A 16,981-nucleotide genomic window follows, 5' to 3' on the forward strand; every position below is an offset into this window, starting at 1 on the left:
CAACAGAGTAACTCATTCACTTTAAACATTTTCATCCTTATTCATTCATTTTAAAATGAACAAGTGCATACAAACACTTCAGTCTTGAATTTGATGTGCTTGACAGCATCTAGCTCTTTTGGCTGGTTTTACTGAGTCACTGCCACTCATTGTGCCGTGTACCACTCCTTTTTGTCAAACACCTCAATCGTCACATGGTAAAAGGGGCACAGCTATCAGCTTCTGATAGGCCAGACATGTGTTGGTCTAGCTTGTCTCTAAAACTGGTCAAGAGAGAGGTTAACTTCCTTGTGCAGTATGTGCTTTGTTGCCTTTCATTACAATTCTAAATATTATAATATTGTCAATAAATACACCTCAGAACTCGAGTAGAGGATCCAAAACCATGACAGATATGTTAAATGGCAGGTTACAGACATTTGGCTGGACAACTAGCTGTTTGGCATAATGGGGCATTTTTAAAATCTGGATAACAAATCAGCATTCATATACAGGAATTAAAACTTTGAGAATAATTTAAGAAATTTGAAGACCTGTCATTTGAGTTTTGATTCAGATTTTCAAAAACAATCACATAGTAATCTTTTATTTTTTTTTAACTGTAAACCCCATACGTAAAATCATAAAAATGTGTTGAAGGGAGTTGAAGGGAAGGATTTACTTTCAACGTTTACCCAGCAACCCAGCAATCCATGTTAAACTGTGTTTATAATGAAATAATTTTTATCAAACACCTTTGACACATGGCAGGCACTTATTTCCAGGGATTTCAGAACAGCGTAACAGATATTGCGTCATCGGGTACCTATAATATGATAATCTAACCCTATCCCTAACTCTAACCGTAGTAATTGGTTGTTTATTTCATTCATCTTCTACCGCAGTCAAGGCAGGAAACACCCTGGACAGAATGCCAACCCATCGCAGGACACACACACACACACACTAGGGACAATTTTCCAGAGATGCCAATCAACCTACCATGCATGTATTTGGACCGGGGGAGGAAACCGGAGTACCCGGAGGAAACCCCCGAGGCACGGGGAGAACATGCAAACTCCACACACACAAGGTGGAGGCGGGAATCGAACCCCGACCCTGGAGGTGTGAGGCGAACGTGCTAACCACTAAGCCACCGTGCCCCCTTGGTTGTTTATTTGTTTTCTAAAATAAATCTACCTGTATAACTGTTTTGTCCTTCGAAGTATGCTATGCCAAGGAAACACGCCCACTTTATGTCGTGGCAACGAAACCCCTGGAATTTAGTGAATGCCTTTGAACACATCTCCTATGGGATAAAATGCACAATTTCTGCTTTTTAAATACAATGGAATATATTACTTGCATTATTAAATGTATTTATACCAACAGAAGAACATTTACAGCAATGTGGTAATGTCAACATTTATTAAATCCTACAAAATCTTGCAAAGACGATTATGCAAAATCCAGGAACTTAATTCATCCAGGATACATTTCATATACAGGACGTGTGCAAACTTATAATGCAAAATATTTGATTTAGCATTGGTTTTCCAGCATCAGTCACTGTAGGTTTTTCTCAAGGTGTATGCAATATATCGCAAGGGTAAGAAATGAGTAACTATTGAGTTTTATCATTATCTCATCAATCAAGTGGATTTAAGGAGTGTATGGCTTCCTTCTCTCTGATTTTTCCTGAAACTTCCCAATTCCCAGCTCCCCAATCTGCTGATGGAGCTACTTGTACACACAAACTGCATTGCAGTGTATAGTTTAAAGTGGGTAATGAGTGTACAAAGAGAAAGTAAATTTGCTTAATAAACTGCCTATGGAATAGACTAAATAATAATCTCAAAGTGCAGCTATTACAAATTGGCCTTCAAATAATAAATATGAAACACTTTTTTTTTAAGGTCAAAACATTTCTATTATCCTCACCGGCCTAATATCACAAATTAACTAAATTAAACATCTCAAATGTTTAAGGCAGTCAAAGACTTTAGAATGAAATGACATCTTAAAAATCATGTTATGGATGAGCTGTGCACTTGGGAAAAAAATTATTTAGTTATTTCTCCTGTTGAATTTGGAGGCACTGAGTTCACTGCAAATATTTGGACGAATTAAATATTTATTTTTTTACGCCCTGTGCTGGCATACTGAAATTTTTAGAGAAGCAAACAAGGCAAATAGGCTATACATGGACAGATGTCCGCTTAATGACACACCCTCTACCTGTAATCTGATTCAGTTTGACTCTGCATGAGGTTTCAGCTGACGCACGACCATCTGATATCAGAATCTTATCGGATATTCTAGCACCTAGTATTGCACAACTTGGTTCACTTCTGATTACTTTTTGTTTTTATCTAGTTTTATCATAGGATTTTTAAAGTGTTTATGCCATTAAATAAAATAATATCACTTTGAAGCAAACCAATTAGCTAGGGTGAAGATGGCAAGCGCTGATGTGAGTGTGTACTTAGTTATGGGTGAGAGTGTGTACTCATTTACAGGTGAGAGTGTGTACTCAGGTGTGTTTGCTAAAAAACCTCAATTCAATGTTTATCTAGAGCAGCAATAATATTCCAATTCAAAATATTACAATGACTTATGCCTACAACAAAGTTGATAACCTTTTAATTCAACACGAATATTCTGCCTTGACTCATTAGTATGACATACTGCTTTTTGCTGTATATATCAATTGAATAAATATTTTAATGGTATTCACTTTTATATGCCGATTTAACCAATTCAGACTGAAAGATGAACTGGATTACATAGAGGAGTCTACAGCACTGACAGGATGCCAGTACAATGCATGTTTTAACGTGAAACACGTTTACCTTAGTGCCTGGGCAAGCTAAAATAGTGCAGGGATAATTATTTACACCCACAAGTTATATAATAGTATATATACATAAGTGAAAGATTTATTAATATGAACATATGATTTTTGCTCACATTAAGAAACATTAATATCACCTGGACATTCAAGTTCAGGTAGTTGTTTTGACATTTGTTTTCTTTTTGATTAACATTTATAAAGGATTGCCAATAAATTCACTGTCCTAGTGTATACCTGAAGTAATGTGGATCCAGGACGTGCCAGGTTCAGGTCACCTAAGGAGAATACACATTACTGGCACCATGCCTCACTCTTACACTCAATTCAAACAAGGTTGTTAGATAGAAATATGAAAGAGGGAGACTGAGTAAATATCAAAAAGAGAGAAAGCATATAGGATGAGTGGAGATGTGGTTTTAAGTTTATAGCAAATATAAAGTTACCTCAGATCAACACTAGACACTGGAAAGCACTCGACAAGCCAAGAAATGTTCTGATTTTAATCTGATTTTAATTTTTTGTCCATTTTTTAAGCAGTTCAAAGTGGAAGATGAGTTTCTGTTGTACCTGTATGAGCAGGAGGACTAAACCAAGACTGGCTATGGCAGCATAAATAAAAGTGACAGCCAGAAGGTGACACAGACATGAAGGCTTCCTGGGACATAAAGAGTCCCACCACTCCACAGTCTGCAAACCTGAGCGACTCGCGAGGGTGGTAAGGCGACAGCTTCCAGACATCCCAGTTCACCAAAAACTGTATTATTTATGTGAGCATCAAATGAGAGACTGGAGTCAAAAATCACACAGAGGTCTTGATGAAACACATGATGAAATAGAAAGACCATCTAGAGTTACACTGTAATCAGAAAGCTTACTTCTGGGCTATAAAGCTCTACATTATGTGACCAATACCCCAAATATAATTTACAATATAATTAAAGGTTAATATAATCCAACTAACAATTACTAGCTACAACAGATTATATCATTTTCATCTAATACGCTTAAATGTCTTCTTATAACAAATGAAATTCTGCTTGTTACACATGCACACACACACACACACACACACACACACACACACACACACACATACAAACACAAACAAACACACACACGTCAAAGTTAGTGATCAAACTGACTGGTTAATACAAATTCATTAATTCTAGTACATTCAGATAGTCAGAGCTTTTAGTCAGGGTATAGAATGTATTATTAAGGCTTCACTGGTTCTAAGCATTTTATGCAACTTGTCACATAAACCCTTAGTAGACGTCCACATATAGACCATATAAAGTGTAGTTTATCATACCAAAAAGGATGTGCTTAAGTGTTTTTGTTTTGGTTAGCCATAGTGTTGTATTTGCAATTTTAATGAGACAATTAAGACAGCAGTTATTACCACATTTATTTTTTATCAGTAAAATACACTTCCTTTACCTTCCTTAACTATTATGTTTACCTAATAAAATTTGTATATTTTTCCTCTGTATCATGGTCTGCATTTCTCTCCTGAGTTCATGTGAGTGTCTGTTTCATGTTCCAATTCTTTCCCATAAACACTCCAGTTGGTGAAGCAGCTAGAATATAATAGCGCTCACTGACCTACAGATGGAGAGCACAATGTTGCTTTGAATAGATGTGATTGGATGGCAGGATTCACCACAAAGCTATCATTTAATCTCTAAAACCAACATAATGTCTAAAATCTATATACATACTTCATTTACTACTTTTATCTACAATGTTATTGTGCAAAACCAAATGTGTGCACCAGCTATATTTAATGAGAACATCCATCCATCCATCCATCCATCCATCTTCTACCGCTTATCCGGGGCCGGGTCGCGGGGGCAGCAGTCTGAGCAGGGACACCTAGACTTCCCTCTCCCCAGACACTTCCTCCAGCTCCTCCAGGGGAATACCGAGGCGTTCCCAGGCCAGCCGAGAGACATAGTCCCTCCAGCGTGTCCTAGGTCTTCCCCGGGGCCTCCTCCCGGTTGGACATGCCCGGAACACCTCCCCAGGGAGGCGTCCAGGAGGCATCCGGAACAGATGCCCGAGCCACCTCAGCTGACTCCTCTCGATGTGGAGGAGCAGTGGCTCTACTCTGAGCTCCTCCCGAGTGACCGAGCTCCTCACCCTATCTCTAAGGGAGCGCCCAGCCACTTTGCGGAGGAAACTCATTTCGGCCGCCTGTATCCGGGATCTTGTCCTTTCGGTCATGACCCAAAGCTCATGACCATAGGTGAGGGTAGGAACGTAGATCGACTGGTAAATAGAGAGCTTCGCCTTGCGGCTCAGCTCTTTCTTTACCACAACAGACCGGTATATCGACCGCATCACTGCAGAAGATACACCGATCCGCCTGTCAATCTCCCGCTCCATCCTTCCCTCACTCGTGAACAAGACCCCAAGATACTTAAACTCCTCCACTTGAGGCAGGAGCTTTCCACCAACCTGAAGGGGGTAAGCCACCCTTTTCCGGCTGAGAACCATGGCCTCGGACTTGGAGGTGCTGATTCTCATCCCTGCCGCTTCACACTCGGCTGCAAACCGTCCCAGTGCAGGCTGAAGGTCCTGATTTGAAGAAGCCAACAGGACAACATCATCTGCAAAAAGCATAGACGAAATCCCGTGGTCCCCAAACTGGACTCCCTCCGGCCCCCGACTGCGCCTAGAAATCCTGTCCATATAAATAATGAACAGGACCGGTGACAAAGGGCAGCCCTGCCGGAGTCCAACATGCACCGGGAACAAGTCTGACTTACTGCCGGCAATGCGAACCAAACTCCTGCTCCGGTCATATAGGGACCAGACAGCCCTTAGCAGAGGGCCCCGGACCCCATACTCCCAGAGCACCCCCCACAGATCACCACGAGGGACACAGTCGAATGCCTTCTCCAGATCCACAAAGCACATGTGGACTGGTTGGGCAAACTCCCATGAACCCTCCAGCAACCTTGTGAGGGTATAGAGATGGTCCAGTGTTCCACGACTGGGACGAAACCCGCATTGTTCCTCCTGAATCCGAGGTTCGACTATCGGCCGAATTCTCCTCTCCAGTACCCTGGCATAGACTTTTCCGGGGAGGCTGAGGAGTGTGATCCCCCTGTAGTTGGAACACACCCTCCGGTCCCCCTTCTTAAACAGAGGGACCACCACCCCAGTCTGCCAGTCCAGAGGCACTGTCCCCAACTGCCACGCGATGTTGCAGAGGCGTGTCAACCAAGACAGCCCCACAACATCCAGAGACTTGAGGTACTCAGGGCGGATCTCATCCACCCCCGGTGCCTTGCCACTGAGGAGCTTCTCAACCACCTCAGTGACCTCAGCTTGGGGGATCGACGAGTCCTCAACCGAGCCCTCTGCCTCTGCTTCCTCAGTGGAAGACATGTCGGTGGGGTTGAGGAGATCCTCGAAGTACTCCTTCCACCGTCCAAGAATGTCCCCAGTCGAAGTCAGCAGATTCCCACTCCCACTGTAAACAGTGTGAGCAGGGCACTGCTTCCCCCTCCTGAGGCGCCGGACGGTTTGCCAGAATTTCTTCGAGGCCAACTGATAGTCCTTCTCCATGGCCTCACCGAACTCCTCCCAGACCCGAGTTTTTGCCTCTGCAACCACCCGGGCTGAAGCTCGCTTGGCCCTCCGGTACCTATCAGCTGCCTCCGGAGTCCCCCGAGCCAACCAGGCTCGATAGGACTCCTTCTTCAGCTTGACGGCATCCCTTACTTCCGGGGTCCACCACCAGGTTCGGGGATTGCCGCCGCGACAGGCACCGGAGACCTTATGGCCACAGCTCCGCGCGGCCGCATCGACAATAGAGGTGGAGAACATGGTCCACTCGGACTCAATGTCTCCAACCTCCCTCGGGATCTGGTTGAAGCTCTGCCGGAGGTGGGAGTTGAAGATCTCAACTCCCGTGTCCAGGGATTGGGTCGCCTAGGCTCCCACCTTCGACTGCCACCCAATCCACATTGCACCAGCCCCTTACGGTTTCTCCTGCAGGTGGTGGGCCCACAGGAGATCGGCCCCACGTCGCTCCTTCGGGCTGAGCCTGCGAGCCCCAACCCCGGGCCTGGCTCCAGGGTGGGGCCCCGGTTGCGCCATACCGGGCGACGTCACAGACCTTGCTGTATTTTTCTTCATAAGGGGTAATGAACCGCTCTTTGTCTGGCCTGTCACCCAGGACCTGTTTGCCTTGGGAGACCCTACCAGGGGCAGAAAGCCCCAGACAACATAGCTCCTAGGATCATTCAGGCACGCAAACCCCTCCACCACAATAAGGTGGCGGTTCAAGGAGGGGATGAGAACATTATGTAAATTTAATTTTTGTAAAATCTATTTTTGTCCAAACATTTCATTTAAGGTTTATCTATTAAAATAAATAAAGTTGTTTTACAAGAGCTGGGTAAAAACTGCAGCACAGATTCATTAGCATTCATTAGCATTCTACTCATAATCAGCTTGTTTTGTCTCATATCACATTCATACATACGCATCAAGGTGTGTTCTCCTTATGTTTGTGACAAAATGCATACTGTAGCACACAAACACACACACATACACACACACACACAAACACACACACACACACATTCATCAGCAACGTAAAGTCATGTTAGGATACGCACCTTGACTTCCCTCTGTTTCTTCTATTTACTTGCTGTATAATATATGAACTCAAACAGATTAAAAGGGTGACACAGTACCACACATTTAGCATGAAACATAAAGTTTGGGACGGATTTATCATAGACACCAGTTATTTTAAATTTTGTACCAGGTTCAGTTTTATGTCTTCTCCATGCTGTAAATTTGAAAACCCTTTTCCCTTTTCAAAATGTGCATGCTGTGTTGTGTTTTAATCTGTCTTTAATTATTTGTTTGTTTGTGACTCATATCACAGTCACGATTATGCATCTGGGTGTGTTATTAGGATAAACACTATATGTATACAGTATTTGGAATCCACACCTTGAAACGTGTTACTTCCTATGTCAAAATGCAAATATTTATTACAAAATTCATCTAGAAATATCTTCCACATCTTTAATCTTTGAACACATTTCATAAGTTCAGTAACTATGGCAAGCTTTCAAGCATAAATTCGACAAGTTGTTAATATTTTATTACAAACCAGAATTTACAACTTTTTTCTAAAATAAATCATGCCCCAAATGTTCAGACACACAGCACCCTACTGTACCTACTGTACATCTATATAGGGGACCTGCTGTACTTCTGTAGAGAGACTATCTACTGTAGTTGGGTATAGCATTGAAGCTGGGTAAACAAAGGGCAGATGTTTGTGAGAATCAGTTATCCTTGACCAATCCTGAACAGAACCATCCAAAGATTGAATACATTGAGAAGTAATTTTTTCTTCCATATTATGATTAATTTTAGGGAATTATAAGTGAAAAAGTGAGTATGGCATGACAAATATAATAAAAATCAAAGACCTCCAAAGTCTTAGGTGATTTAAAAACAGATATTTTTTTACATTTCAGGTGAGTGAAGTGCCTGGGATGTACAATACCACTGATCAGCAACATCTTCTGAGGCTAAACCATTCAGAAATGTACATTACATGAACAGGACATTGTCATCTATATGAGTCCTAATCTGCAGCTAATATAGCTTAAATGAAACTGGGAGGAATCTCACTTGCTGCTGCAATATGTGTTTGCAAAAGGGAATGTTGTTTTTATTTTACTCATTCATATTCAACTATAGGGTCATGGTGGATCCAAAGTTTATCCTGGGAACACCGGCTGAGAGGCGGGAATACACAAATGATAAATTACGATAATGATAAATGAGGATAAATTTGATTCAGCCAAAAGGTCAAGATGAAGAAACCTTACGAATGTAGGACAACTGTAGATTATTTGGCTGGTGGATTATTTAAAGTACAGCAATTACACCTACTCGGTAATCAAGGGTGAAATGAAAGCATCAGGTGCAGTGTGGTCTAGTACATTGTGTTCAATGTTAAATCTATTCATTATTATTCATTAAATGTGATCTCAAAGTTCTGGCGGTGCAGCACCAGGGACAGCGACACCAATTTTTGTGGCCTACATTTGGAATCTACTGATATTTGATAGTATCAAGTTTATGGCCTTTGTGTAATGAGGAAGGCTGCTACATTCATGGTTTAGAGGAATAAAAACTGATGAAGTATGAATACAGTGAGTGTATCTACAGGTAGAGAACAGTTTCTGTTTTAAGAGTAACAATTAACAATTCACATTGTCTCAAAGCAGCTTTACTGTATAGTGACAGAGTAATAAAAATACACATTTAAAGTTTAAAATTAATTTACTATTTATCTTTAACATATATCCTTAATAGGGGGGCACGATGGCTTAGTGGTTAGCAAGTTTGCCTCACACCTCCAGGGTTGGGGGTTTGATTCCCGCCTCCGCCTTGTGTATGTAGAGTTTGCATGTTCTCCCCATGCCTCGGGAGTTTCCTCCGGGTACTCCAGTTTCCTCTCCCGGTCCAAAGACATGCATGGTAATTTGATTGGCATCTCTGGAAAATTGTCTGTAGTGTGTGAGTGAACGAGAGTGTGTGTGTGCCCTGCGATGGGTTGGCACTCCGTCCAGGGTGTATCCTGCCTTGATGCCCGATGACGACTGAGATAGGCACAGGCTCCCCGTGACCCGAGAAGTCAGATAAGCGGTAGAAAATGAATGAATGAACGAATGAATGAATATATCCCTAATGAGCTAGCCGGAGGTAATGGTGGCGAGGAAAATCTCCCTGAGATAATATGAGAATGAAACCTTGAGAGGAACCAGACTTGGTTGACACTGGACAAAAAAAAAAAATCAACATAAATAATATCCTTCCTACGACAGTTTATAGTTTAGTGAGTCAGCACAAACTCCGAGTTCACCACAGACCCAACACTAACCTTTCCCGTCTGAAGTCTTCAAATGATCACTGATGAAGACCCAACCATAAAGCTGGCTGACCCAACAGTGGTTTAAAGTTTAAAGTGTATTGCAGAATAGAATAAAACATAAAGTGAAATCATCCCTCTATCCTTGAAACTGCCCAAGCTGCACCCTGGAAACCACCATCTGATTCCCCATATGTTCATTTAGCTTTTATTTAGTTTCAGTTCAAACTCAAAGTCAAAATAAAGAATAGATATTGGGTGGGGCTGTTATCAGTGAAGGTTTAAGGAAGGAAACTCTTCTAAATGCTCTTCCTCTAGTTGCTTTGGACTGCATACTGGTTTCAAAATAGCTTATCTGGAAAAAGTTAAAGTGGCAGAAGTTTTCTTGTCTTGACCACTGAGACAGAAAGTTTTTCAAATTGATCTCCTTTGTATCATGATGAAACATTTCTATTCTGATGGGAGAGGTTTCTTCCAGAATGGCAATCCCCCAATCCACAGGGTATGAGGGCTCACTGAAAGATATAAAGAATATACTGTGACCTTAACACTCACCAGATCTTAAGACCATTAGGCACCACTGGAAGATTTTGGAAAGTTTTGTTCTACAGCATTGTCATAATCAAAACTGAGGTAATAACTTTTGGAAGAAAGTCATTTATACATTCAGGACAGTTCCAAACAGAATTCTTACAAAGGTGCCCTGAAGCTTGTATGGTAGCTCAAAGTAACTCAACATCAGTTAAAACAATATATATTGGCTTTCCTGTTTGTCACTTATCTCATCTAATTGTGTGAACTGGTGGGTCATTGCCTCACAGGGGCTCATTAACTAGAGCAGATCTTTCTGGGCTGTAATCCTCACTCTGTACTTGGACTGGATTCTGGTTAAATCAGTCTGGAATAATGAATCAGCGCAATCTATTTTAATCATTCGGTAAACTCCTTTTGTAAACAATTCTATAAATAAATAATTAAGTAAAATACATCTATTGTGTGTGACATTAAAAAAGCAATATAATCTCACTAAAGTAGAATGTGTATCAGCAGTTTAATGACAAGTGATGCTGTTCATGGCACTTACAGAACTCTTTTGTTGCCATTTGTTGGTGGAGTCGTCTAATTGAAAGCGTGTATATTATACCAATGACAGCATGCTGATAAGGAAAATACTTTCTACAGTATGTGTCAGAGCAATGTCAATTTTGTTCCCTTTCCATTTGTGTAATTTTGCTTGTTATAGGTATGACAGATAAGAAAGACAAAAGCATGATTGGGTGGTGAAGGAGCGTGATTGATATTTAATCTTTGGTACACTGGTCCACGCCTGCAGAGGCATGAATGTGTGGCATATGAGTCAAGAAAATTTCATCAAATAAGTTAAAAAATTGTCATGGAAACCAATGAATACATGAAAGTGAATATTTCATCAGTTACTTTTTAGAGGAATATTAGAAAAGTAAAATGTTGTTGATGATGTCAGAGACGATTTTATCAAAAAAAAAAAAAATAATGTAACTTTTATGCCATTGTTTAAAAACAAACATGCATGTTTTGGAAAGGTGATATTATAATTAAAGCATGGATTCTTCTTATTTTTGGTGGAAAAAGCATCCATAAATCACAAGGCTGTGATTAAGTAAGGAGCTGGGTGGCCAGTATAATTTTGATAAAGGGCCAAGCCTTGGCCCCTCCTTGGGAGTCACACAATAGCAGGTGGTATAAAAGCTAATGGTAAGGTAAAAGCTTCTCTCATAAACATCTGTGGGCCTTCAGGGTATCCACAGATCAGCCATGGGGAAGTACAAAGACCATCCAAAATGGACTCTCAGCTGGATCATATTCGTTATTGGAATAAGTTCCTCTCAATCAGGTACAAAAAGATTTTTATTCTCCATCTATATTGATTATGTCTGGGATCAAAGCATTCTACTGTATTTAACAGTGGAACATCTGCAGGACTTCTGCTTCTATAGCCAAAGATCTGAAGCAGAATATAATTCATAAAAACTTTAAAAGGATTATTATATATAATATATACCTGAGTGCATAATTATAACACTGACTCTCTGTTGTCTTCACCAGCAAACGGACCAGTCAACATTTCACCAATGACCAGGACCATCTCTGGTGAGTGACACATCAACATCCACTGATAGATGATAGAATCTTATAAATGATTAAACATCAAATGCATGTGCAGAGAAATGAAATGAAAAGTCAGCTATAGATATTGCTTAAAAAGATATGAATTGGTGAAACAGGTATACCCTCGAGTAGTGATGAATGAAGTTCTCCTTTTAAAATGAACTGAAAATAAAGGTTTTGTTGCAACCCAGGAAGGTACAGTAGGTAATGTTTTCCCCAACATGAAGTTAAGACACCTGTGATTTCTAGTGAAAACCATTGTTCCTTATCTGTACTTTTGTACTTAAAGGATTAAAGATACACTACAGTTTCTTTACTAGGATAGAAAATAGAGGCATTTTTGCACAAACAATTGAACCACATATGAACAAAAAGCCCAGGATGTTTAACAGACATAGTACACAAACATAGTAGTAATGAAAATGAGCTGATATTAATTAAGTACCATAGCATCAGGTTAACAAGAACAGGAATTATTGACCATGTATGGACAATGGCAGAGAATGAGACTATAGTAATAGTATAGTATAATATAGTAAAGACTATAGGAACAGAATACATGCAATAATAACAGAAACTCAATGCCACTGTCAAAAACACTGCAAAATAATTACGTCAAGTAAAAATATATTGAATATAGTTTACTTTATATAGTATTTCTTATTATACCATTAAAACAAATTATTAAACTTATTTCTTGATATTCTTAGCTCATTTCAAGCTAGACTTTATTCTATAGACAAATAATTTGGCATCTTTCCAGAAATACAATTAAAAATGATCTGCCTGTAGAATGATTCTGTTATGCATGATGCTGTGATGCATGCTGAAGTTTTATTATTATTTGGTTATATTTGGTTGATCTAATCTTTATTATTATTATTATTATTATTATTATTATTATTATTATTATTATTATTATTTAATTATATGTTAATTTTTAACATTTAACATTTGATCAGGTAATTCCGAGCTTAAATAAATATTATTTTATTATGTTGCTGTGACATAAATAACATTAGATGAATTACTAAACTAGAACTTATAATAAGGGGGGCACGGTGGCTTAGTGGTTAGCATGTTCGCCTCACACCTCCAGGGTCGGGGTTTGATTCCCGCTTCCACCTTGTGTGTGTGGAGTTTGCATGTTCTCCCCGTGCCTCGGGGGTTTCCTCCGGGTACTCCGGTTTCCTCCCCCGGTCCAAAGACATGCATGGTAGGTTGATTGGCATCTCTGGAAAATTGTCCCTAGTGTGTGAGTGCGTGAGTGAATGAGAGTGTGTGTGTGTGTGTGTGCCCTGCGATGGGTTGGCACTCCAGGGTGTATCCTGCCTTGATGCCCGATGACGCCTGAGATAGGCACAGGCTCCCCGTGACCCGAGGTAGTTCGGATAAGCGGTAGAAGATGAATGAATGAATGAATGAACTTATAATAAATCTGAAGAAATGTAATAGATTTTGTCTGTCAGGCATTGATTGTTTGATAATTAGATTTGTGCTTTTGTAATTTGTATAGCATTCATTTCAAAGGAAACTTCCAGATAACCAGTACACTAATTGTGTAGTATCAGGTGTACATTTAGTACATTTAGTGTACATTTAGTGTAGTATCAGGTGTACATTTACATCTGATTGGATTAGTATTCTTTCTTAAGTTCCTAAATACATCAAGATCAGAATTTATTTATCAAATGTCAAGTGCACAGGAATTTGACATTTTACGGTTATATTTTACATAGGCCAACTATTACAGAGGTCATTTTTTTAATTACGCCTCTTGTCCATCTAAACAACAGGACTGAGTCCGGCTCACAATGAAAGAGTCTGCAGCACTTGGGGTAATTTCAACTTCAAAACCTACGATGGAGACTTCTTCCAGCTTCGGTCTACGTGTAACTACATCCTGACGTCTCAATGCTCAAGCAGCTACGAGGACTTCAATGTTCAGCTGAGGCGGCAGGTCGTCAATGGCGAACCCCAGATCAGCAAAATCACTATGAAGCTGGAAGGCACAATGGTGGAACTTTCCAATGGCTCCCTTAGTGTGGATGGACTCAAGTGAGTGACCTTTAACCCTGAAAAAAAAATAATCTGTGATTTAAAAGAAATTCTACTGTTGTGATGTTATAAAATTGGCATTGTTGGGATGAAATAGTGCTAAATTGTGATTTTTTCCCCCCCTCAGGGTAACTCTGCCTTACAGCCACTCTGGTGTCCTTATTGAGAAAAACCCAACCTACATCAAAGTCACCGCCAAGATGGGACTGGTGGCCATGTGGAATGGAAATGATGCTTTCATGGTGAGTGTATATAAAATATAGTCTTTAAGCTCATATCTCATATGTCTGTATATATATATATATATATATATATATATATATATATATATATATATATATATATATATATATATATATATATATATATATGTGTGTGTGTGTGTGTGTGTGTGTGTATGTATGTATGTATAGTATAATACAGTTTAGTAAAACGCAGTTTCTTATATTACAGTACAGTTTTGTATAGTTAAGTATAGTATAGTACAGTTACACAGTTTAGTATAGTATAATAAGTTTAGTATAGTACACTAAAATGGGTTTTAGAGTCATGTGTGAATCAGACATGCAGATATGGATCATAATCAGGTCATTAATCCTTTAAGTGAGTAACTTGTGCATTTGCTTACAAGAGCAGAACAAAGCATTGATCTGAGCACTTAAATATAAACACATCCACCACATTTTCCTTATTTTGCCTTCATTTCATCTGAATTAGATCAAAACAGGATCTGATTTATTTTTCCTTCTACAGATAAACCCATCTTATTGTACAGCTAATTCTAGTTTACTTTTTTATTATTCTATTTTATTTTACCTTTAGATTTTTTATTATTTCTATGTGACCCTATTTTTATAACACGTATATTCGTAATGAGCATTTTACTGCATGCAGTACTGTACATGTCTGTGTATGTGACAAAGTGACAAATAAAAATTTTATTTTGATTTGATTATTTGTAAAAAAAAAAAAAAATAAATGACTCACCTGTATTTATATATGAAGGTCTAATTAAATCTATTTTTGATAGATGTTGATGTTGCTTTAAATCTGCAACAGCATTGGACACACACACACACACACACACACACACACACACACACACATATACAAACTGCTATCTCACCTTCAGTGAAATCACCCCCACCCCAACCCCAAATTTACCATCTTTCCTAATCCGTGTTGAATGATATATGCATTATATATGTTATATGCATGACATTTAAATAAGGACTAGTTGGTAGGACTTGCATTCCTGCAGCTGAATTTGATTCATCACATGTTTGGAATAAGAATCGGATTAATATTTATTCAAAAATTAAAATTTCTGCTTGGTTTACTCTGGTCTACAGGTGGAATTGGACAATAAGTACAAAAATCAGACTTGTGGACTTTGTGGTGACTTTAATGGCATCCAGCTTTACAACGAGTTCATCCAAAATGGTTGGTTTTATGGTTTGATTATGAGTCATTATTTATGACCTTGACTTTTGGATGACAAGAAGCATATAATTATAGAATGTGTGAACATTATATGACACTTAGGACACAAAGGTCAGTAATGTATAAAACATTATCAATATCTTCTAATACCTTAATGTTAATGATCGCCAGTGATTAAAGGTTATAATGTAAAAATATTACCTGTACTATAACCATAAAGTGTCAGGTGTAAATGTGAAGCATTATGCAAGGTAAAACACACACACAAACACACACACACACACACCCACACACACATGTAAAAACTCATCAATGTTGAATTTTGGATTAAAGTGTTGTGCTGATTGTAAGTATAGTCAGATAACTGTGCTGTTTTTTTTTGGTTTTTTTTCCATAATAAAAGGGGTTGAGATTTCTCCATCAGACTTCAGCCAGTTTGCAAAGATGGATGGTCCGACTGAGAGCTGCAGTGAATTACCACCTCCATCAGATGACACCTGCGTAAAACTTGTAATAAAAATAATTATATAAATAATAATAATAACAATAGTGCTAAAATATAATTAAATGTCCATTAAGCATTTTATAAATATTTTTATTTACTTATATTTTTTTTGTGCTTTTTATTTTATTTATCTGTTTATTTAATGTTCTCTGGGATCTTATTTTTGTCTTTTGAGCTTTATCTGTATTTCCTTTTCTTTTTCTTTTTCTTCTTTAATTTTTGTCTGACCATGAGCACATATTTGGTTTCCTTCACAGACATCAGCATGTGAGCAGCTCCTCTCAGGTCCAGCTTTCAGTGACTGTAAAAACCTCATCTCCCTCGAGTACTTTATCAAAGCCTGCGAGTCGGACATGTGCCAGTGCAACGCCAGCTCCAACAGCTTCTGCCTGTGCAGCACCATCTCTGAATTTTCACGTCAGTGTGTGCACGCTGGAGGAAAGCCGAGCCCATGGAGGACAGAGCAGTTCTGCCGTATGTTGAATAGCCCGAATGCAGAATAATCCTAAATGATGTACTGCTGTAGAAATGAAAGTGGAAACAATGGGACACATAATTTCAATATAAGTTCTTTTCATGGCTATACTGTACAGTATATCTTATTAGTTTCTGTTTTACAGCCAAAACATGCCCTTTTCCAAACATGGCGTATCAGGAGTGTGGGAACCCGTGCATTAACACCTGCTCAAATCCAGACCGAGGACAGCTGTGTGAGGAACATTGCATCGATGGCTGTTTCTGCCTTCCAGGTATCTAACTGCGTTATTTTCATATCATACGTAAAGGGTCTTTAAGTCTTTCATCATAAAAACAAGTCTTTAGAATAAACTGATGAACAAACGTGTTGCAGGTTTGGTCCTGGATGATCTGACGGGTCGAGGATGCATCACACAAGATCAGTGTTCTTGCCTTCACAACGGCAAAATCTATCACACCGGTCAGAACATCACCAGCAACTGTAAAGAATGGTGAGAAAGACTCAGTGCATATGATTGTAGAATCTTCTGAAATTGTATGTGGTTTTACAGAAAACTATGGTATCATCCAAATATTATGAGTTAAAATCCAGATGATTGTC

General features: G+C 39.2%; 1 protein-coding gene across 2 annotated transcripts in view; it reads left to right on the top strand.

Moving 5' to 3' along the window:
• The first annotated feature begins 11,499 nt into the window (after positions 1 to 11,499).
• LOC132850530 (mucin-5AC-like) overlaps positions 11,500 to 16,981 on the top strand; it is a 32,402-nt gene continuing 26,920 nt past the window's right edge. The window contains exons 1-9 of one of the 2 annotated variants that reach the window (XM_060877174.1): positions 11,500 to 11,622; positions 11,835 to 11,879; positions 13,694 to 13,955; positions 14,083 to 14,197; positions 15,308 to 15,398; positions 15,802 to 15,908; positions 16,161 to 16,377; positions 16,524 to 16,652; positions 16,754 to 16,871. In XM_060877174.1, the coding sequence (XP_060733157.1) occupies positions 11,544 to 11,622; positions 11,835 to 11,879; positions 13,694 to 13,955; positions 14,083 to 14,197; positions 15,308 to 15,398; positions 15,802 to 15,908; positions 16,161 to 16,377; positions 16,524 to 16,652; positions 16,754 to 16,871 (1,163 nt within the window). In that variant the 5' untranslated portion in view covers positions 11,500 to 11,543. The remainder of the gene's footprint in view (positions 11,623 to 11,834; positions 11,880 to 13,693; positions 13,956 to 14,082; positions 14,198 to 15,307; positions 15,399 to 15,801; positions 15,909 to 16,160; positions 16,378 to 16,523; positions 16,653 to 16,753; positions 16,872 to 16,981) is intronic. The other variant, XM_060877179.1, reaches the window with a different exon arrangement.

The sequence above is a fragment of the Tachysurus vachellii genome, chromosome 1 (assembly GCF_030014155.1).
Source record: "Tachysurus vachellii isolate PV-2020 chromosome 1, HZAU_Pvac_v1, whole genome shotgun sequence".
Taxonomy (NCBI): Eukaryota; Metazoa; Chordata; class Actinopteri; order Siluriformes; family Bagridae; genus Tachysurus; species Tachysurus vachellii.